The sequence below is a fragment of the Tursiops truncatus genome, chromosome 1, assembly GCF_011762595.2.
Source record: "Tursiops truncatus isolate mTurTru1 chromosome 1, mTurTru1.mat.Y, whole genome shotgun sequence".
Lineage (NCBI taxonomy): Eukaryota > Metazoa > Chordata > Mammalia > Artiodactyla > Delphinidae > Tursiops > Tursiops truncatus.
Genome location: NC_047034.1, coordinates 167,974,941 through 167,998,484, shown reverse-complemented (window position 1 = coordinate 167,998,484; position 23,544 = coordinate 167,974,941). Strand labels below are relative to the sequence as shown.

General features: G+C 40.2%; 1 protein-coding gene across 7 annotated transcripts in view; it reads right to left on the bottom strand.

Annotated features, from left to right (window-relative positions):
* Positions 1-21,811, bottom strand: part of HP1BP3 (heterochromatin protein 1 binding protein 3) — a 35,098-nt gene extending 13,287 nt beyond the window's left edge. For 3 of the 7 annotated variants that reach the window (XM_033841907.2, XM_073794784.1, XM_073794786.1), the window contains exons 1-7: positions 21,658-21,811; positions 15,883-15,982; positions 13,088-13,241; positions 11,601-11,760; positions 9,067-9,210; positions 7,172-7,252; positions 5,772-5,926 (exon numbers count right to left, since the gene is read on the bottom strand). In XM_033841907.2, coding sequence (XP_033697798.1) covers positions 5,772-5,926; positions 7,172-7,252; positions 9,067-9,210; positions 11,601-11,760; positions 13,088-13,241; positions 15,883-15,964 — 776 coding nt within the window. In that variant the 5' untranslated portion in view covers positions 15,965-15,982; positions 21,658-21,811. Of the gene's footprint in view, positions 1-5,771; positions 5,927-7,171; positions 7,253-9,066; positions 9,211-11,600; positions 11,761-13,087; positions 13,242-15,882; positions 15,983-16,417; positions 16,614-21,111; positions 21,354-21,657 lie in introns of those variants that run through there. The other 4 variants (XM_033841900.2, XM_033841903.2, XM_033841918.2 and 1 more) reach the window with 4 other exon arrangements.
* Positions 21,812-23,544: the final 1,733 nt, after the last annotated feature.

Genomic DNA, 23,544 nt, shown 5'->3' with positions numbered 1-23,544 from the left:
TTTGCATTTTTACTTACTATGCTAGGTAGGCCTGCACTTTCCAATATAAGACAGCCCTGGACAGTGGAAAAAGCAAGAGGTTATAATGGAAAAATGAAATAAAGTTCTGCTTTCACCAGTGAATAGCCAAGTAACCCAGGGTAAGATTTTTATCAGCAAAATTGAGGAATACCTATTTTTAAGTCTATTTTGAGAATTACAGAAAACAATGCAAAATAAAATGTTTTTAAAAGCCCTATACAAATTTATTTTATACAATTTGTTTATTATAACACATTTATAACAAATTTTTCTATTTATTGTAACAAGTTTTTCTTTTTAAAAATAAGATGAATAGGCCAGTTTAATTAGAAAGCAGGGAATAGTGAGTGATTGTTGGTGGCTATGTTTTTCAACTGTGGAGAAAGTCTGCACAGAGAGAGAAAAACGAAAGCAATGCACAAAGCGAATGGAAGGTAAGGGAGGGAGTGGCAGGAATCTAAGAGTTACATCAATCTGTTAGAAACGCATGGACAGAATTAAGAAAATCAAAAGACTCTTGAAATTACTTAGAGTTTAAACTGTTAAGAAATTAAGGGATCTCCAGAGAAATTACTATGTTTAGAGAAAAGTATGGGGGTAAAATTGCATCTTGGGCTATGCTCATATTTTGGTATGCACAGAAAGAGAAAAATCAAGAGAATACGATGAAGTTACACCATACACAAGGATCAGACATTAAAATTTGATTTCTACTGTCATATGACAGCATTACCTTTGAGAGCACCTTCTTAGAGGCCAACCCAAAGCCTACGTAAAGCCAACATACCCCATTTTTCTCTAGGGTTGCAAAAAACATTGTTAATAAAGGAGGTGACTTGCATGTTATATAAAAACACTGTCTTTAAACATTAGAATCATATTTAGTATGGTGTGATGCTCATACCATGAGAACCACGTTGGAATTGAGACTCACTAATAATACTAACGTTAGATGAGTTATTATTACGCGCCAGGCACTGTTATTTATTTATTTGGCCGTGCCGGGTCTTAGTTGTGGCACATGGGATTTTTGTTGTGGCATGCAGGATCTTTTTTTTTTTAAGTTGTGGCATGTGGACTCTTAGCTGCAGCAGCATTCGGGATCTAGTTCCCAGACCAGGGATCGAGTTCCGGCCCCCTGCACTGGGAGCGCAGTCTTCACTACTGGACCACCAGGGAAGTCTCAGGCACTGTTCTAAGTGCTTAACACATACTAAGGTTCCTAACAACTCTATGACTTATACACTGTTTATCAATGAGGAAACCAAGACACAAAGAGATAACTCATTCAGAGATATAAAGCCAGAAATGACAGACTCAGGATTTAAACATAAGGGTCGGGTTCCAAGGTCTGTGCTCTTTACCACAATGCTCTACAGCCTCCAGTGTACGGTAGGAGAAATTCATGTCTCATCTCATATGCTCCAGGGCGAAAGTTCCTTGAGTGAAATGGCCAGGTGAAGTGCCCATATTAGTTCACTCATTCAACTAATATTTACTGAGCATGTACTGTGTGCTAGGCTTGGGAAAAACAGAAGTGAACAATATAAAAATCTGCCATTTTGGGCTTCCCTGGTGGTGCAGTGGTTGAGAGTCCGCCTGACGATGCAAGGGACACGGGTTCGTGCCCCGGTCCAGGAAGATCCTACATGCCGCAGAGCAGCTGGGCCCGTGAGCCATGGCTGCTGAGCCTGCGTGACCGGAGCCTATGCTCCGCAACGGGAGAGGCCACAACAGTGAGAGGCCCGCGTACCGCAAAAAAACAAAAAAAACAAAAAAACACAACTGCCATTTTAATGGGATAAACAGGTAATTTTAAAAAAGGCAAATAAAATACACATTATGTTAGAATATGATGAGTGCTATGGAGAAAAATAAGGCAGAGAAATAGAATTCTGCACGCTGGGAGAGGAGGGAAAGGTTGCAAATGTAAGTTAAATGGTCCTATCAACCAAATGCAATGAGTGGACCATGTTTGGATATTGACTTGAAAAAACCAACTGTAAAAAGTCATTTTGGAGACAACTGAGGACATCTGAACATGGCCTGGGTACTGGATAATGTTAAGGAATTATTAGTTTAGTTAGGAATTAGGTTAGTATGATGGTTATGTTCTCTCTACATTTATGTGTATGTCTGAAAATTTCCAAAATAAAATGTTAAAAAATGGTACGGTAATCAAGGCAGGTGTGTGGTGATGATACGAGAGTAAAAACTTAAAGGAAATGAAAGAGTGAGTAAGGTGGGTTATGGGGGAAAACCACCCAGGCAAAGGGAACAGCAAGTGTGAAGTCTCTGAGGCCAGTAAGGGAGAGAAGAGTAGTAGGAGATTAGGTTGGAGATGCAATGGAAGCATAGTGTCTTGTAGGCCATTTTAAAGACTCTAGCTTTAAACTTTTTAACTGTGAGGTGGTTGGGAAGCCACTGGGAGGTCTGAGCAGCAAGGTGGTATGGTCTAACGTACATTTTATTATTATTATTATTCTTTCTGTGTGTGTGTGTGGGGGGGGTGTGCGGGCCTCTCACTGTTGTGGCCTCTCCCGTTGCGGAGCACAGGCTCCGGACGCGCAGGCTCAGCGGCCATGGCTCACGGGCCCAGCCACTCCGCGGCATGTGGGACCCTCCCGGACCGGGGCACGAACCCGTGTCCCCTGCATCGGTAGGCAGACTCTCAACCACTGCGCCACCAGGGAAGCCCCTAACTTACATTTGAAAAGTCTCACTCTCACTGCTATGTTAAGAACAGACTGAAAGGGAGGGAGCATGGGAGAAGCAGGAGATTATTGCTCTAATGCATGTGAGAGATGATGGTGGCTTCGAAAAGAGTGAAAATAGCGAAGGTAATGAAAAGAGGTCTGTTTACGAATATATTTTAAAGACAAAGTAATTTTTTATAGATTACATTTAGGTGTGAGATAAAGAGACCAAGACAAACCCAAGGTTTTTGGCTTCAGCAACTGAAAAGATGTTATTGCCACTAACTGAGATGAGGGAGGTATGGGAAGTGCAGGGCCTTTCTGGTGGGGCGGGAGAGATGGTGCAGGAGGGACGGGCGAGGGTGGGGTGGGGATCAAGAGTTTAGTTTTGGACATGTGAAATTAGCCGCACAGCGGTGATGTCACACAGGTGTCTGTATATATAAATGTGGGGTTAGGAGGGAGGTATGGGCCAGATTTATATACCTGTATATTAGTACTGTGTAGGTGCTATCTAAAGCTTTGAGAACGCAAAGAAGTACCATTCATTCAAAGTGAATGTGGACAGAAAATACAAGAGGCCTAAGGTCTAGCCATGGGGCACTTGTACGTTAAGGAGGCAGGAGATGGGAAATCAGGAATCCTTAGGAGGCTGAGAAAGAATGGGTGGGTAGTGAAGCTGGAGGTAGATCAGAAAGGTGTGTGTGGTGTTCTGAAAGGCAAGTGAAGAAAGTGTTTCAAGCAGGTGGGAGCCATCAACTGTGTCAAATGCTGTAGAAAGACCAGCAAGTAAGTCAAGGACTATGAACTGACTACTGTAATTTGCAATGTGGAGGCCCTCAGTGACACTGACAGCAAGAAGTATTTCAGGTAAAATGGTGGGGGTAATGTGTGACAAAAGTGGGTTTAAGACAAAGTAGGAGGAGAAAAATTATAGGCAGCAAGTATAGATAGACAACTCATACTTTAAAACTGTACTTTTCTTGTTCTTTTGTTCGGTCAAGCGTTAAGTACGGCTAAACTTTCACGTTAAATATATGTATGGCAGGATTCCACTACAGTCAGTGGTAGAGAAAATCAAAGTAAAGGAAAAAAGAGCTTCAAAGAAAGAAGTTACTATTTAATAAGGTAATAAGAAAAGGTCTTCAAGTTCATCATCATCTATGGGCTGACAACCCACCAACTGTCGGGCAAATTTTGTTTCAACATAAAATGACAACAGGACATGTTCCCAAAGACATGGAGCAAAGTTACACTGCAATCACCAGCACGTCTCATGTAAGTAAAGTAGAACCGTAAGGAAAGAAAAAAGCTGGGGGAGGATACAGTCTCTAGTCACCAAAAACAGAGTAAAAAGAGGTAAGAGTGAAATGTATTTCCATCTTTAAATACCAAACAATGTGTACTGGACCCAAAGTTATATCTGTGGCTCATAATCAGGGTATAAGAAGCATGAAAAAATCCGGATATTAATTTCAAATTTTCTGCTTCCATGATTCCCCTTTCTTTGGCACTTTCACTAACTGGCCACTCTGAAGACCACTAAGTGCTCTTCTGAGAATGTGGCTTCTGGGCTGAAACCCCTGCAATTCTAACTGTATGCCTCAGTGATCCAAAGTAAATACCAGTACTAAACTATATCAGGACAATGTGCATCCAATACAGAAACTGTCTGTAGAAAGGACTCTGGATTAAACACAATTTCCCAGAAGTCAATATAACAAAGATGTTACACAAACACATTCAAAACACAAACTGTGAATTACAAATCTGAACAATGTGTCTGCATGAATCCACAAGCACATGTGACAATCAGTCTAGATGCTTTTAAGTGGTAATTATTTTACAAATGAATTACTATCAAAATTCTCTCAGAATTTTACATTAAATGTTTAAATGATGAAAATATTATGCTATTTCTATGCAGAAGTGCTACAGAAGCCTGAAGTCTCCTATGTTTTCAGTTATACATCTAAATAAAAAATGAGCTACCAACCACCTCATCCCCTATTAGGACGGCTACTATCAAAAAACAAAAAAACACCAGAAATAAGTGTTGGTGAAGATATGGAGAAATCAGAACCCCTGTGCACTGATGGTGGGCATGTAAAATGGTACAGCCACTGTGGAAAACGGTGTGGTGGTTCTTTACATAGTTAAAAATAGAATTATCATATCATCCAGAAATTCTACTTCTGGGTATTTGAAAACAAGGTCTCAAAGAGATATTAGTACACAAATGTTCACAGCAGCATTATTTCACAATAGCTAAAACATGAAAGCAACCCAAGTGTCCAATGACAGATGAAAGGACAAACAAAAGGACAAACGTAGTATATACATACAACAGAATATTATTCAGCCTTAAAAAGAACGGAAATTCTCTAACACGCACAACAACGTGGATGAACCTTAAGGACATTATGCTAAGTGAAATAAGCCAGTCACAAAATATACTGTATGATTCTACTTATATGAGGTATGCACCTAGAGCAGTCAAACATTGTAGAGACCAAGTAGAATGGTGGCTGCTAGGGACTGGGGGATAAGGGGGAACAGGGAGTTCTTGTTTAATGGGTACAGAGTTACAGTTTTATAAGATGAAAAGAGTTCTGGAGATGGGTGGTGGCGATGGTAGCACACTATGGAAGTATTTCATACAACTAAACACTGTTACCACTACAAATGGTTAAGAAAGTAAATTTTACATTTATGTGTAGTTTATCACAATAAAAAAATTAAAAAAATAATCAGCAGCTGAGAGGACATCGTTTAATTCTGAATATTCTAGTAGCTGACATCATGAAAAGTTACTCTATCCGAGTCTTGTGAAAGTCAACATGCGGTTTGAGTTTCAAAAAGAAACTACATATGGAGATATGAAAAGGAAAATATAATGGGACAAAAAATAAAACCCACAAAAAAAGGTTTTATTCCTAGCTCAACTGGAAGTAATCCTTACTGAATATTTAATCTTTCTCCTTTCTCATGAAAAAGGGGCTAAGGAAGTAATACAGACATCTGTGTTTTAAAGTCCAGGCCTCTGGCTCATACCTGATGTCCACTCTAAGTTTAGGGTAATACTGAGACACGTATTTCCTGATGAGACTGTAGGAAGCTTCTTTAGGTTCACAAAGGCGAGTAAAGGCCAGTGGGAGGATATCCTCCAATTTTACTTGTGGTTCTGGATCCACTGCAGAGCTCCTGTTCTGAAATGTAATATCAAAAATTATCATCATTACAGGATATAGAGTTTTCTTTTCTAATGCTTCTATATTCAACTCAAGGGCTTTCCCAAGCTGACTGCCAAATCAAATAAGCAAAAGAAAACTATTCCTTTTTAGCACATTCAAATAATTCATATCACAGTGGTGTAATGTCACTTGAGTGGCAATTTCTTTGAGATAAAAGTTTCAGGGACTTCCCTGGTGGCGCAGTGGTTAAGAATCAGCCTGCCAATGCAGGGGACACGGGTTCGATCCCGATCCGGGAAGATCCCCCATGTTGCGGAGCAACTAAGCCCGTGCACCACAACTACTGAGCCTGCGCTCTAGAGCCCACGAGCCACAACTACTGAGCCCGCGTGCCACAACTACTGAGCCCGCGTGCCACAACTACTGAAGCCAGCACACCTAGAGCCTGTGCTCCGCAACAAAGAGAAGCCACCGCAATGAGAAGCCCGTGCATCGCAATGAAGAGGAGCCCCCGCTCGCCGCAACTAGGAAAGCCCATGCGCAGCAATGAAGACCCAACGCGGCCAGAGATTTAAAAAAAAAAAAAAATTGAACTGGGAGAGTTAAAAATATATATAAAAATTAAAAGGTATTAAAAATCTTAATTCATTCTTCAATAACAAAGAATAAAAAGGATCATGCAGCATCAGACAGCACTGTACAAAAAAATTCATTTTCAAAGTTTGAAAACGTTATAAGGAAAGTACAAAAATCTCCAGTGCTGTAACACTGGAGATGTAGAGGAACAGTCATGATTTCAATTACTGACACAGAGGAAATATTATGTATTTCACTTTATTATCGTATACTTTCCATAAATGAAATTATGTGTCTGGAGGAGGGGGAGTGTTAGTGTCTACAAAAAAGAAAAACTGGCTTAAGATATAGTTTTAGGGTCTAATATTGGGTAAACATATACTTGTATGCCTCTTCTAGTTTAAAAGGTATTTCACAAAAAAGCAGTATAACTCATACAGCTGCCCATAGTTCAACAGAGGGCAGTTAGGCCCACGGGCTCCGGGGCTGGGGTGCCTGGAGTCGCACACTGTCCCATCTACTCTCTGGCTGAATCATAATGAGCAAATGAATTATAACCTCTCCAGGCCTTCAGAGAAAGGCTGCATCCTGCACAGTGCACACAGTGAATACTCAGTAAACACTGTATTGTTAGCAGTAGTAATAGTATTACAGTGCTCAATCAAACTGGTACAGACTTCTTACCTTTCTGTTTCTGGACTTCTGAGGTGTTTTTCTTGATTTCTGGACCACAATAAAACTCCCGGAAGCACCTTTTCCTTTTACCTAAAGTAAATTAACTTTAGTTGCAATAACAGGTATTTTTATTTTAAATTATTCTGGTACTCATATTGATAACTTTATACTAGACTAAGCGAATTACAGGGCATGGTGATGCAAGAACTAATGTAAAGCGCTGCTGAACTCTTCAGAGAAAAAAGAATGGATGAGTCAAAAGACTTGGGATCAAATCCTATTTATGGTACCATTTAGCTATTCAATACTGGACAACCTCATAAACCCTCTGAGCTTTTGTTTCCTCATCTACAAAAATGGTGATACCAGGTTAAACAGTCTACTATAAGCTTTCAAGAAAAAAAATAAGTGAGAAAACCTCTATCTTGAAAGGAAGACAGCTCCTTGGCAAAAGGTCAGGCCTAGTTAATCTCAGGCCACAATGCTTCCTACAGTTTGCCCGTTACAGATTATTACTGCATATGGGAAAGGTTATCTAGCAATTTTAGACATTGCACATGACGGTATGTGGAAGTCTTAGAATGTACTTCCACAGTTTACGAAGTGCTGTCATAGAACTTCACATTAACCTGAGTCCTCCACACCTTAGCTTCACCTACCCTGCTGTGAATACAGCAATCAAACGGAAATGCTTTCAGCCTATAAACTTGTTGACGCATCAAACTGAGGGTCAGCCTATGAGGCAAAATAGGTCACAAACTATATTTTCAAAAAGAAAAACATGAAGCCAGCTAATAAACTGTGCTGACATATACTATGATACTAATTATAATGGTTAGATAATGTATTTTAAGCAATGATTATTTTAAAGGCCATTTAAATACCAGTTTTACAACATTTTGAGAAAGGAAGAATGTAAGCTCCATCACAGGACTGTTTTACTCACAGATGGACCCCCAAGCACCTGGCACACAGGACACACTCAATAATATATTTGTGGAGTTAAGTACTTGTTGAAAGTTCCTAAGAGGAATTTAAATGCCTGAGTGGCACAGAATTCTGTTATTAATCAAACCATGCAGAAAGATATAGAAAAAAGGCAATAGGACTCAGGGAATGCAGTGAACTAGATCTTCAGAACCATCTTTGCTATTACCATGGGACCTTGGTAGTTACTTCCTCCCTCTGGACCTCTGAAGATTGACAAGAAAGTTCATTCTAGCTAAACAATTTTCTTTTTAAGTTGAGGTATAGTTGATTTACAATATTATATTAGTTTCAGGTTACAATATAGTGATTCAAAAATTTTATACATTATACTCCATTTAAAATTATTATAAAATACTGGCTATATTCGCTGTGTTGTACAAAATATCCTCATAGCTCTAAGTAAAGTTTTGATGTACTATGCAAAGTAACATGGATTTATGCCTGAAATCAATATTGGTTTTAGTATTATTCTCAGTTTATTCAGGTTTATCTGATGCTCCCCAAAGCCTTAATAGTTTCAGATACTAATAAGTTAAGGTGAACCTATGTGCAAATCTAATTTATAATGATAACCAGTCTAGCCACAGAAGCTAGGCCTTAAAACTAACAACCCTAAGACAAGAACAATTACCTTTTCTGCTGCTGCAGTAACTGGACTTCTAATCTGCAGCACCACATAATCTCAAGCACAAGCAGCCCCCCAAAAGTTCAATTAAAAGTACAGGCCGCTAGAAAAAAGTTACATTACCATACTGCTTCTGTTCTCTAGAATAGTTATCTTTAAGCTTTTCATCATCATGTTAACTTATCTTAACTAACAAATTCACAAAGCACAAAAAGCCTAAATGTTACTAAATATGGATTTACAGCTAATACATGTTGAAATGATCTTATTACAAACAACCATTTAATACCTGTTTGATAACACCTCTATTTAATTCTCTTTTCAGTGCTTGTTTAAGGAGGTAGCCCCTTCTCTCCAGCTCCAGAGAAGGGTACTTATGGATGATATATTTTCGAATAGCAACCACGGATGCACCACTCTTCTGGAAGCATGCCTAGGAAACAGATTTATCAAACCATACATATTAATTTAAACTAGCTGTTTTTCATGTTTTCTGACACCTATGTTTTCAAAATAAATTATTTTGGAAGTGAACTTGATAATGGATGATAAAAATGGCAGGAAAGAGTGAACAGTATTGCAGGTAACTTCAGTTCATCATGGCTGTGGAGAAATACAGAATTAACAATATTTCTGCAACAATTTTAAATTGTTCAAAACAGCCAAAGAGAAGATACAACATGTGAATAACATTCTGTGTGTTCATGAAGAAGCTCTTTCCATTCTAATTCTATTCTGTATTTAGAAGACAGATCTTTAGCATTAAAGTGAGGAAAACAGGGCACTTCTACCCCTTGTAGGTTCACAGATCTGGCCCATTTTATGGAATGAACTTCAGCACACCAGAACCAGTATTCCTCTGCAGGCTTTGTGTGAATGCCAGCAGATACCATAAGCAAAGATAATCTGAATAAATGGCACAAAACTGGGTTTACAGATGCAAAGCCTTAACAGGCGTTTTGGACAATGAGAGCATTCGATTGCAATTTAAAGTGCCCTCTTCCTTTTCCATCCTATTTATCTATACTCCATTTGACTAATGCCCGTGGAAAACTGAAGTAGGTCATTGCGTTACAAAGGCAGCAATTCTGTTTCAAAAGCTTTACATTTTGAAGCACACAAGCAGCATCTATTATCTAATGAGCTAGTCCACCAGTTTTGTGTAGCCATTGTCTATAAAATGACCATAGGATTTACTCACTGTCGTTGCATAAAGACTTGGTTGAATGTTATTTTATACACTGACGATAAAGAAAAATAAGTCACAGACAGATGAACCAGAAAAGACTGTACAACACAATTTAATATGGATTGTGTTAAAATGAATCACCTGCTTCAAGTAAATGTCTCTGACCTATTACAACCTACTGAAGTTTTCTCCTGATCTTATAAGAAAACACAGAGTAAAGAAAATCAAGCAGAAAAGCACATTCTAATGCTAAAACAATCCCTGCTCCACCAAACTGAATAAGATGAAAATAGGTATCAAGATTCCTGTTCAATTCAGAAAATGGTGTCAATGGTCTGAAATCATGATTTGTTTACACTGCATGGAATACACGGGAGATATATATACGTATATGTATGTATTTCATTTGTACAAATATGCATAATCATATTCAAACTATTTTTCAGGCCTAATTATACTGTTTAAATTTTTTGTTTTATTATCTTAGAATTTTAGTCCCTTCTCCACCCTCACTGTAACCCTGCTGTAACCCAAACCTAGACTGAGAGGTCACAAAGTGAAATCCTTGAAGAAAGGCTACACAAAGAAAAGAGATCTCACTATAATCAAGCTATATAAACCAAGAAAGTTTTCTTAATGAGTTGAGAGTTGTCTTGAAGGAGTGTAGGGAGAGGTCTGAAGGCAAACCTTTTTTCCAGTTTGTTAGTGGCGTCTTCTCAAATTCTAAGTATGACCACCAAGCTCCTCTTTCCTATGTAAACCACCGCTAGTTAAACTGATCTGTAGCCTTCTCTCCCCAATTCTGACTCAGATCCTAGCAACAAGGTCCCTGAAATCAGAGTGTCTATGGCTTCTACTTTAACTCCTCTTGTCATCTGATCATATGAAATAAACATGGCAAAATGAACCAGAAAAATTTACACACAAAAAGGCAAGGTCAGATTAGAAGATACCCTTAAAACAGGAAAACAGTATCTGATGATCACACAAGCTAATGAAAGTCAATGAATTATAGCAAAGTTATAAAGCTATGGAAGGAGGATAGATTTTGCAAGTATTCTGGAATGACTAGGTGATGAAGCAAAGTAGTGACGTTTCTAAAAGAGTTCTGGTGTGAAAGATAACCAACTACTAATATTAGACATAAGCTTTGAAAATGAACCTAAAGATAGTATACTTTTTTGAAATAAAAATTTTCTCATTGCTCTTCAGTTACCCTGAGTCACAATTCAATTTCATAAGGGCAAGGACTCTGTTTGTCTTATTCTATGCTATATCACTAGTAGGACTGCCTGCTACAGAGAAGCTAGTCCTTAATTGTTTGTTGAATGAATTAACATGTTCAGCCTTCAAATAAAAACTATACTGAAAATAAACTGAGTTTTTAAAAAAACATTTAAAGATAAGTTAAAAATACTTGCTATAGTAAATCTGAGTTTTTAAAAAAATTAACAGTGCTCAGCAAATGTGATAATATTATAAAAACATGAACTCAGCAATGGCTTTCTTCTATTTAAATCTCTTTTAGGAAGCAGAGCAAGATTTCTGATGCCTGCACAGGAGTATGCCATTTTCAAATACGCAAGAGACAAACAGAATAAATCTAAGATGAACTGCTTGAAATAAAAACTTGCCTTAATGGCCTCAGTTAGGATTGCATCCATCTTGGGACGTGGGGAGGAAGCCATCGGTGTTTGTTTCTGGGCCCTGGCTAGCTGGCTGGCAGAAAGGGTAGCCCAGGAAGGTATTGTTTTTTTCACTTTCTTCTCCTTTTCTTTAGACTGATCTTTCTCACTTTAAAACAAAGAATTGTTATTATGCAAGATAAACTCTTCAGAAAGAAGTATAAAGTCAGAAAGAAGAAAAGACCAGAGAGGGATAAAAATCAATGTTTTAATTCATTTCCACACTGAGGTGATACGTAAAATAAGCAACATTTTACAAAATAAAACATTTAAAAAAAATTGGGTTCTACAAATGAACCAAAAAGGTGTGCTCTCCCAGCTGCACACAGGAGAGAGGAGTCATATAAATCAGCACTAGTATGAAGGGCCAGTACATAAAAGAAATGAGAATTTTAAAATGAGTTCCAGTAACAACTGCAACAGATGCGATTCAGTACAGTGCGAAGAACTCAAGCTCTGAAGTCAGAAAACTTGGGTTTGAGTCTCAGCTCCAACATTTACTAGCTATATGATCTTAGCCAGTGACCTGAGTCTCAACCTCCTCAGCTGTAAAACAGTAACGTAATACCAAAAACTTCACAAGGTGCTGCAAGAAATGATGAGATTACATTCATAAAAAGTTTTGTGAACCATAAAGCATTATACACATTTTATTCTAAGTAACAGTAACACTCCATGTACCTAAAAGAAAGGGTAGCTGCTAAAAATTCCACAGACCTTACATATACCTATGAAACTGGGATGAAGGATTCCCTGAGGATTATACCTGGAAAGTATAGTTATTTCTAAGTCATTCTTTTATTTAAAAAGTAATTCCTGTTTTCACCAACTATGAAAAGAATAGAATGAATGCTACCAGCTGTCCTGCAAAAAAAAATTTAAATTAAAAAAGAATCACCATCACATTGTACAGATTATCAATAGCAAATTTTGCCTTCAGATTCCCAAAGTCACCCTCCAATTGAATACTTCATCAAATATATACAGAGTTTTAGGTCACTCTAGCAATGTCTTGGTATAGATTAATGCTTTCTAACATAAGCACGTAAAAACAACTCATTCTTGCAAAGAGGGAGGAATAAAGTGAAGAAGAATCTCTCAGGTCAGATTTTTAGTCACATTCCATTTCTTATTGAAATTATGTCAATGTTTACAATAGGAGACACTCCCACAATGAATTCTAAGCACAAAAACACATGCCAAAGCCGAAAAGAATGAATTGTGCATCCGTCAAACCACTGTTCTGATAACTACTACAAATTCTAATAGGCCATATGACTACATCGTAAGCCTATTCCAAAAGATAATTCCAAAAACAGTAACTCCAAATAGCATGTATCTAGCATAAATTAAGTTGTATCACTTTAAAAAAATCTGACCTACAGTCCTTTTACATAGTCTTCACATACAAATAGCAAGAAGGCATAAGTCCTTACTCCTTTTTGGTTTCCTCAGAAGGCTTGTTTTCTTCCTTCTCTTCATTCTCAGGTTGCCCCTTTGGCTGCTCTGTCTCACTAGATGTAGCAGGTGGAGTTTCATTCTCTTGTTCTTCTACAGTGGAGACAGATTCCTCTGAACTTACATCTGGTTCTAAAAAAAAAAAAAAAAGAAATCAGGTGCGTAGAATTGCATCAAGTAAATACATTAGAGCCTAAGTCAATAAAAGGGTAAAAGTTTATCTCTTTAAACAGATAAGCCAAATGTTGCAATTAACAGTTGTATCCTAAAATGAACAAATGATTTATGAGTACACTTTTTTCCCCGATTTATGTCACTCAAATTGCCTATATAAGGGGTTGCTGATCCAGACCATTAGGTGAGAAAAAGAGAAGGATCAGCAAATTGCACAGAAAGGGAAACTCATTTTACCCCAAATCAAAACTCTTGAGTGTTTTACTCTATAACATTAATGATGAGACTCATAATTAAGAAATTAGCCATTTCATAATTTAACAGGCTAATATTAGTAAGGGAATAAATAATAGAAAATTAATATTTATTTTCCAAGTGAAATGATTCTGGCAAGTGTAGAAATATGAGAGGGGGAACACTGAGGTCTGCAGTTGCTGGTCTGTGTCTTTTCTCAGTAGGTCTCCTTGAGCAGCCACTACAGACCACAGAACCCCAGGAAATGGTTAAGCAGAGACTTAAAAGAAAAGGGCATCAGTGGCCAAAACTAGGCAAAAAAAAAAAAAAAGGATATGCTTGAAGAGTTTAGTCATTTAAATTATGTGAACTCATTACTGGCATAATGAAGACTTCTTTGGGGCCTTCATATAAATAAGAGATTTTTAAAAATGCCACTTCCTTCTGATAGCCAAACCACATACATACAATGCTAAAGGAATTCTACAAATTAAAATTCTAAGCCGTAAGTTTCAGGATAGTCAACTATAATTTGTAAATCATCCTGGATCACGCTCTTCAACCAGACTTGCATGTAAGTGAAAAATCCTCCCATATATGCTCAGCAAAAATCAAGGCTCTAGAGTCAGATATATCTGGATTCAAGTTCAGACTTTCTAACATTCTAGCTTGATATCTTAGGGCAAGTTCTTTGACATCTCCATATCTCAGTACCCTTACTTCACAGAGTTATTATGAACATAATACAAAATGCTTTAGGGGAAACCTGTAGGCTAGCACTTGTACTGATTCCCATCCTCCTCTGGCCTCTTCTACTGCTTCTAGAGCTGTTACGCAAATATTAAGGCTAGAACTTCAGTATAACAATGGTATCTGGTGATACAGATAACTGCAAGATGTATTTTTTTTTTATCACGATGTATCTTTTACAGCCCTTTGCCCCAACGATCTGACCTAACTGGCCGACCTAACTGTAAGAACTTACTTTTAGTTAGTCATGTTTACTTATTTTTACATTGCTTTATTCTAAACAAATTGAAAAGCCAAGACCGTTTACTGAGTTTTACCATAACAGCAGGGCTACAAATTAAATTCCACATTATTTTCTCTTAAAGCTTACGGTTTAATAAAGGTTCAATTGCTCAACAGATAATGAGACACTGTTACATATGAGACAATGTTTCCAACTCACAGAACTATTGTGTATGCCTTTTTGGATTTATAAAATTTACAACATGAGTGAAGTCCAATTATTTTCATGTACAAAATACTATAATGGGACAGAGATAAGATAAGCAAACACAACTTGTGAAGTGTCTTACTGGTCCTTTATAAATTCTCGGTTGACTTTTCTAATACCTTACACCTGAACACTCTGGTGTATTCTGAAAACTCATGTTATTAGTGACTTAGTGACTTCAGCTGGCTGTTAAATGCGGCTCAAGATGGGCCATCAAGTGGCTTATCTCAGTCCTGGAAAAAATAACCTACCCTCAACTCACCAGCAACTATTATTTTTTTTAATATGCTGATTCCCATGTCTCCTCACTGCCTTAGGCCAGAGTACCCCAAATGCCTGTAGTATTCGTCTGAGGATTCTGAGACAAAATCCATGCTCAGCTGGAGAAGAGCAGATCCCTAGTGCACTAAGGATAAAGGCATCAAGGGTGCATGTATTATTTTATTGGTAATATATGCTGGTCAGCAAATATTTGGTTCTAACAGCCACGACAGGGACAGCACCATGTGCTCATCCCTGGCAATGAAAAGAAAAGAAAAAGAAAAAGGTCACAAGAACAAGAAAAGCAGTTCCACTTGCAGAAGTGGTTAGAGGTGCCATGAAGGAACACGAATGCTCCAGATTGACGGTTCTACCTTTCTCTTGATTTATTATGTTCCCACATCTGCCTGGCCAATCTTCTCTCCACCAACACCAAAGTTACAAACCAATGCTTTGATCGCCCATTTGCTCCCTTGAGGCCTCTTGATGATTTCTGGTTGAGCCTTCCGCTGTCCATCTTGAAGGCCCAAGTCTTCCATTCTTCCAGGGTCTTCATCCCGATGACACTGTATGCCCAGAAGCTACTCTTCGACCATTCCTGTTCTCTCCAACCATCTTTCTGTTTTTTAATTCCAAGAACATGAAATTTTCACCTTCTAAAAATCTTTAGAGACAAGATGAAATTCTTTCTTTGCCCACATGGTCTAGAAATGACATACCAACAGGTACCACCTCTCTCTCTAAATGCTCCCCCCAAACACTGAAGCATAAAAAAAGAACAAGTAAGTTCAAGGGAATTTATGGGACACTCCAAACTGGAGCAGAAACTTTTGCCTTTTGAAGCTGTCCACCGCTTTACTTTACCTGGCTTTTCTTCCTCCCCTTCAGCGAGCTTGCTCTTGGGAGGAGTTTCCCGGGTAGAATTCACAGCTCGACGAATCGGCATGGTGTTATCTTCTACCTTCTAAGAAAAGAAACGGCCATAATCACACATGCAAACAAAATTTCTCTTTTCTCTCTTTTTCAAGGGGCCTAACTGGGTGTCAGAAGACGTAGGAGAATTCTTCAAGTCGACTCCAGGATCTGATGCAAATTACTTTTAACAAGGTTCTTTGAAATGAAATATGATTCTTAAGAAGTACTTTTCAATGTATTTTATTTTAGCTAGAATTTCAAATGGAAATAAGTAATTATACTTGATTTGGAATAAATTTAGGTTTTCTCAGGAGTTTGAGGGGAAAGGGAAGATGAAAAGAACTTTGTATCTACTTGATTTGTTCAGATTCACAACCCAGACTCCCCCAAGTAGAGGAAGGAACAGGTACCAAGAAGGACCCAGCAGGGCCTGAAGTCAGGGACTGATCCAAGAGTGAAGCTTCAAGACTGTGTCAGCCCCTACCTCACCTAACTTGTCCGCGTGGATCAGCTGAGCTCCTACTATAAGTGGGAGTGCCTTAGGATGGACGAGTTCACCTTGAGACGTATCAGTCGCCATTTAAAATAATTTCTAGGCCCGAGTACAGGTTACACTCTGAAGCCTCTGCTGTTAACCACAAGGATTTTTCCTAGTGGTTTCAGTGTGGTGAAGAATCAACCTAAAGCACAGAAAAGACCTGGTGTGAAGATTAACAGAAACAAAACTAAACTAAAACGTCTAAATTTAATATACATCCAAAGGGAAAAAAAATTCACTATAAAACTTATAGTTAAGCGACAGATGACTTAGTCAGTTATCATTCAGAAAGATAAAATCACTATCAAAATATAGACTATGTAAAAGCAGCGACTAAGACAAATGCACAAGCCACAGCAGCTGTTGCACCTTCCACATGAACAAAGGCAACAAGGACAAGAAAGCTCATAAGGAACCTAACCCCATCCCTTCTGCTAGTATCAGGAACTCAGAAAGGACAGAATAAGGAGACCTAGAAATAGTTTAGTCAATGTTTACTCAAAGAGCAGTTTACTAAAGAGAGAGGCTATTGTTGTTACTGTTCTCAAAGGGGTCAGGAAACTTAACTGTAACCTTAACTCCATCTCCATCAGAGAAGTAATACAAGGGCAAAAATACTGCTGAAGAACATGACAGTCTAAGAGCCTCCAGACTCAGAAAAGCAAATTCAGACCATCACCTAGGAGAATAAATATGCCTCTAAGACCTTATTTGTCATACTTCTAATGTTAAGTAAAATCAGCACAAAAGAACAACATTAAAGATTTAAAAATAAAACGCATGTAAATCACTCAAATTTACCTGATCATTAATACCCTCTGCCCCGCCCATCCTCATCTGGGCCTCAGTAACATTTTATATAAAAACTCTTCCAAAATTTAAGAAAATAATCAGTTAGGCGTTTAGATCTTTGTGCTACTGAACATTAATGAAGACTTGGGAAAGAGTAGACTAGTCATTCAGCTTCTACTTTAAGCTCTAACCCTGTCTAGGAATTTAAGAGCTTTCAATTTGTCAGGTAATAGTTTGAAGCTCCAAACATACAGAACGCTTTCACATTTACAGGGAAAACCATTTTATGGGAACACCAAGAGCAATGCCAGACTTGTGAACTATCCGTCAACTGCAATGAAAGGCAGCTGAAAGAATTCAAGATCATATGCTAAAAACTTATTATTCAAGAGTAAATTAGGAATATCCACGAATATTTAAAAATTATTAACTGTTACAAAAACTACTTAAAATGCTCACATAGCAGTTCACTTCAACAACTATAAAACACAAAAATAAAAAGTTTTCTCATTTGTGAAAAGTTGGGTTTAAGGGCATTATTTAGGTTTGTGAAAGCTAAAAGTCTATCTTGGAATAATTTCAATACATAAACTTGCTCCCTCACCCAACTAGAACTTACATAATAATACATTTTCCTTGATTTAAAAAAAAAGCAAATCTGATGACACTTTTACATGTAAATACCATACAGAAGTAAAACTTCATGATCAGGTTATTCTTGGTGAAGTGATACTGCTAATGAATTCATCTTTCTTAACCCATGATAATACTAGCTAGGTTGAAAATGATACTGCGAAGTCAGCAAAACCTTCAGCAGTCTGTTCATAGAGGATCTTTAAAAAATATTTTCCCTGTAAGTAAAATACTAAAAAAAAAAGTCAAAACCCTTCCAGTCAACTCTATATTTACTAATTGTTCAAAATTGAAACAAACAGGTTTTAGAAAAGGAGTGGGGGTGCAAAGGAAACTACTCTCAATGCCAAGATGACAAAATTGAAGTCAGGGCAACAAGTACATGGTCCATAAAGACATTAGACATCATTAACCTGAGAACAAGAATGTTAGTTTAAATTAGGTCAGGTAAGAAGTATGCCCAGGGTGGAATAACTGAGAAATGTTGGTTTGCCAATCTTCCTGGCTGCATCCACCAAAAAAAACAGAGCCTGACACTTTCCTGCTTAAAACCTCCCCATCACCACACCCCCTTATTTCAGTAATCTCACCCCTTACTACTCCACCCATCACTCTACTCTCTTGACTCCAAACACACAGATCATCTTTTGGTCCTCAGTGTGTGCTTTGCACATGCTCTTCTTTTACACTGCAACATTCTTTTCCTAGACACTTCAATTAGATTTGTGCTCAGTGTCACCCCCTCAGAAAGCCCTCCCATCCTTCTTATTCTTTTTCAGGTTTCTTTATATGGCATTTGTAACAGCATTTAACACCACGTGTAATTCAACATACGTCTATTTACTTTTTTATTATGTGTCTCTTCCAGTGAAATGTAAGCATTACAAGGGCTAGGACTAATTCATCACTGTATTCCCAGCACCTAGAAGGATGCCCAGCACATGCTGGGTGCTGGATAAATATTGGAGAAAAAAGTTGAATGAACAATGACACCTGACAGTACTTATTACTATATTCAGCAAGTGTGAAGAACACTTAAAAAATAAAACTAAATATTTAGAATTTAATATAAATATTAAGAAACGTTTGCCTCAGCTCTGTATTTCCTTAATAAAGGTCATAAAAATTAAGGCTTCCGTCTATAGCACTTTCTTTTCTTTTGGCCTCTCCCGTTGCGGAGCACAGGCTCCGGACGTGCAGGCTGAGCGGCCATGGCTCACGGGCCCAGCCGCTCCACGGCATGTGGGATCTTCCCGGACCGGGGCACGAACCCGTGTCCCCTGCATCGGCAGGCGGACTCTCAACCACTGCGCCACCAGGGAAGCCCTATAGCATTTTCTTTATAATAGGTTGGTTAATGAGTTATTCCATAAGTTCACTGTTCATCACAAAGCTAACAAAACTATATGAATGGTTAATTCATACTACCTGAACATCACAGATACTCATTAATTTAACTTTTGTTGCTACATTTCTGAATGATCAGACTTTTAGGCCGCCACACTTGTTTCCTTGCAGGAATCTTATCTGGCTGGTTCACTGCTGCATACTTGGTGCCTAAGAAACATGCCAGGCACAGAATAGGTGCTTAATAAATATTTATTAAGTGAAAGAACGAATAGACGAAACTTGAATAAGTTTTTCATCTGGGTTCTTATATGTGCCATCTGAGTTTACCTGTGGTTTATGTGGTCTTTCTGTGGTCATCAACCTGTTTTTAAAATTTAATGTGAGATTAACATAACAAAGATTTGCTTTCGTCAAGGGAAGTGCTAAGTTGTTTAAATGCAGGCAATAAAGAAAAGGTTGTAAAAGTAGAAAGTCCGTAATTTCAGTTTTAATTTACTTTCTCTACATTGAGAAAGCACTAGAAAAATAAGTAGTTCAACAATGTATTTCAGTTTACTGATATCCTTGAAAGTACGCATTTTAGGGAAAGTATTATTTCATATTTTACCATAAAATGTACACAAGACATTATACATTATAATATCATTAGCTATGCACTGATTACATCAAGTTGTTCTCAATCTAAAATCTTTAACTATATTCAGACTTAACAGGTAATGTCACAAAAAGCATGCGTATAATTAGCTAGCAACTTCTTTTTCACTTTTGTATTTCAATATATCAGTGTCTATATTGGGCACAGATGCTATGGACACTACAGGGATCTATTCCTAAGGCACGCACAATCTAACTGGCTAAAGAGTTAGGATTTTCATCTATACACGAAGAGTTCAGGACACTTTCTCCAAGTTCTTGCCCTCAATCTTCCAATTAAGCTTAAAAACAAGGCCAAAAATAACCTCTAAAAATGTTACTTCTACTTTGAAACACATTACACTAAACTTTTAAAAAGAGCAATAAGAATTTTAAAAGTTCTTAACGGTTTTATGCCTATGCCAGATTAAACAAAACTAAGCTATCTTCCAAAATAAAACTAGACACGTGTAACTTCACTCTAAGGCCAGCTTTGTCCATAAAGTCCCAGGTGAATTCCTAGCTGTACTTTTAACTAAATTCTCACTTTTCAATGTAACATAAAGTCGGGAAGCATGATAAACAACAGAGAGAAAATGTATACGCGGAAAGGGCGGTAAAGTTCACCTTGGCCGTCCTCTGTGCAGGGGTGAACACTCCCTCAAAGTGGTTAAGTGACTCGTCCTCGGTCACAGACATTGGCCAATTCAGTATCAAAATCTCAAATCTGGGCCTCTCACTTCACCACTCCTGCCTCCAACTCTTTACAAACGCCCCTATTCACACGTTTGACTTTCTTAGCTAAAATCACATCACCTAAGGAGCAGTGACTAACAAGCTCTAGGAAAGCCATACGGGAAAACGAAAGCTTAGGCCCGCGTCGCGGCGGCAGCGGCAGCAGCAGCAAAGGCTTTTCAGGGGCGCCAACAGCTGACACCGAGCCCAGACCGCCGAGAGAACCGGTTAGAAAGACCAGCAGAGACAAAGGCGGGGAGCGGCCGGTGCGGCGCCGAGCACAAGGCGGGGGCGAGAGCGGAGCCAGGATGAAGGCGGCGAGGCAAAGGGCGGCGAGCTCAGCGGCGGCGGACACCGAGGTGCGCGCTCATTGCAGCTGACAGCTCGAGCTCCCGCTCCGGGATGCGCGCGGGGAGGCCGACGCCGCGACCCGAGCGGCGCCCAACGCGCGACGCAGGAGGCGGCGGACCGCGAGCCCCAGCGCTCGGCGAACTCACCGCTGGGAGCTCCGTAATGGCGGCGGCGGGGGCGGAGAACCTGGGGGGCGGGTTCGCCACAGCCAGTCACCGCCGCCGGCATCTTTCGAACCGGCTCCGAAAACCGCTGAGAGTGGGGTGAGGGGGAGGGCGGGAGCGGACAGCGAGGCCCACCGCGGGCCTCGGGAGCATGCGCAAGACCTCAGCCAATCGGAGCGGGCGGGAGGACGCTGGCGCAGGCGCGCTGGGACGCAGGGCCCTAGATCAGGGAAGAGCTCCCCAACCTCCCCAGTCCAAACAAAACAAGGGCGGGAGCGCGCGCGCGAGAGGGTCCCGGAGGAGGCTTCCAGGAGAAGGGCAGGGGGCTAGGTCGCAGTGGGGGGAGGGGAAGGGGGCGGAGCGGTCGGGGAAGGCAGACAAAAAGCACCACCTCCAGGGACGCGAGCGCCCCGCCCCCTCCTCTCGGGTAGCGGCGTCGGCGCCCCGGGCGAGCGGCCTCCGCCACTCGCCCTCGGGGTCCAACGGGCCCGCACCCACTCCCCACCCGCCTTTTCCGTCCTGAGTTACCTCTGCGCTCCCCGCTTCCTGTCGCCCGCGTCCCGCAAGGATTCTCGGCGCCGCTCCCGCTGCCACTCGTCGCCTCCGCCGCCGCTGTCCTCCAGGCCCAGCCGCCGAGCTCTGCCGCCCCGCCCCCCTGCCCGCGGCCCCGCGCGCGCGCGCCCCCCAAGCCGGCCCCGCCCCCGCGCGCGTCGGCGGCCGCATCCCCAGCCCGCGGGAGCGGAGGGAGCGCGCGAGGCTTGCCTCCCCGGTCGGGCGCGCGGGGGCGCGAGAGGGCGCTCCGGGATGTGGGGACGCCCGGGCGGGGTCTGTGTATCCTCGTACCTTCCACCCGGCGCTTCCCGGGTGGCGCCCGTTAGCTTGGGCGATGTGGTTTCGGTTTCTCGGAAGGGCACTCGTTTCACTTAACCCTTCTCTACTCTGGTTCAGTCCCTGGTTTTGGCGATCCGTCTGCCTTTAGAGGGGTTGGCATTTCCCGCTTCTGAATTTAGCCACAGCACAAGAACTACACTTCTTTGAAGGCGGTTGGAATAATTAGAAACCCAGAGAGCGGAAAATTCAGTACCTCACGTTCTTTCCCATTAAGTATCCATACAGTACAGGGTAGCGTAATAACTCAGGAAAAGAACTGTAAAAGTTGATTTTCTAATCAATGAAACGGTCTTCCCTGGCTCCCTAATCTGCATATGCAGGGACGGTTCTCAATAAGGAAACCGTGGGATTAGAAAACAGGGAATTGCCTTTGGATTGCCATTTTACGTTGGTATCAGCGTACTTCGGCTTGTACGTACTGTTTAAAAATGGAACTTTTCAAAGTCGGTTTGGGAAAATACGATGTACCTAAAGTAGTAGGTGTTTTGTCGCGGATAGAGGGGGTTCGGGTAATGATATAGGGAAATAAACAACACTACAATTGCCGTGAGGCTCAGAGCAGTGTGACTAGCACTCAAATGCATGTGCCTGTCATCCCAAAGTTTTATTATGAAACCATTTAAGCACTTGCTAGTCCAGTCCTCAGGCTCTGGCATGGCCATTAGCACTTTAACTGTCTCACCAGCTTTCCCAGGCACAGCCATACACTCCATCAGTTCCAAAGGGAGGTATATAAAAATTTAACCACCACCACCAAAAATTCCTTACAAGGTGCGTGTTACCATTAATGTCCCGATGGCATTACCAATGCCCTGGCACTCTGGGGTCCCATTAAACATGTTCACAAGGTGTTTTGGTCATTTTGTGCCCAAACTTCACCCTGCTCACTTCCTTTCTTACCAACATTTCTCTCTTTTGTCTCCTTTTTAAAAGACTCTTCCATTTTTATGTGTTCATATGCTTAAAACGTCCTACCTTTCTTCTTTTTCCCGGAAATGTCTTTAGCCCCATCTCATGCAAGAAGCTGACACAGATAAGGGCAAACTAGATTTCTCCACTCCACAGATTTTTGCTTAAAAAACACACACACAACTTATGTGTTGTTTACAACATGTACACCCAAGGAGGGAAAACCCTGAAAAAATTCTTTCTCCAGAGTGTGCGCATGGAGGCGCTTTGCACACAACCGCCCCCCAACCATGCACTAAAGCTACCACTCACTGAAGTCAAGCTGTTTTTCACTTCCAAAGGGATTTGAAGTTTTTATTGGACATGTATATTGCTTGAGGCATTTTACCTCTGCTAAATGTAACATCTGGTCAGTTTTGCTTTTTATACTTAGCCACATCCGAGTTAAGACTCCATGGAGTATGGTTTTATAGTTTATCTCACTTGGCTTTCTTTGAGCTATACTAGTAAAAACATCATTCAATTGTGTTTGTTAAAAACAGATTCACATGATGAATTTTGCACCCTTTACTTAAGCTGTTAGGCTGTTTGATGTTCTGCACCGAGGGAACACAC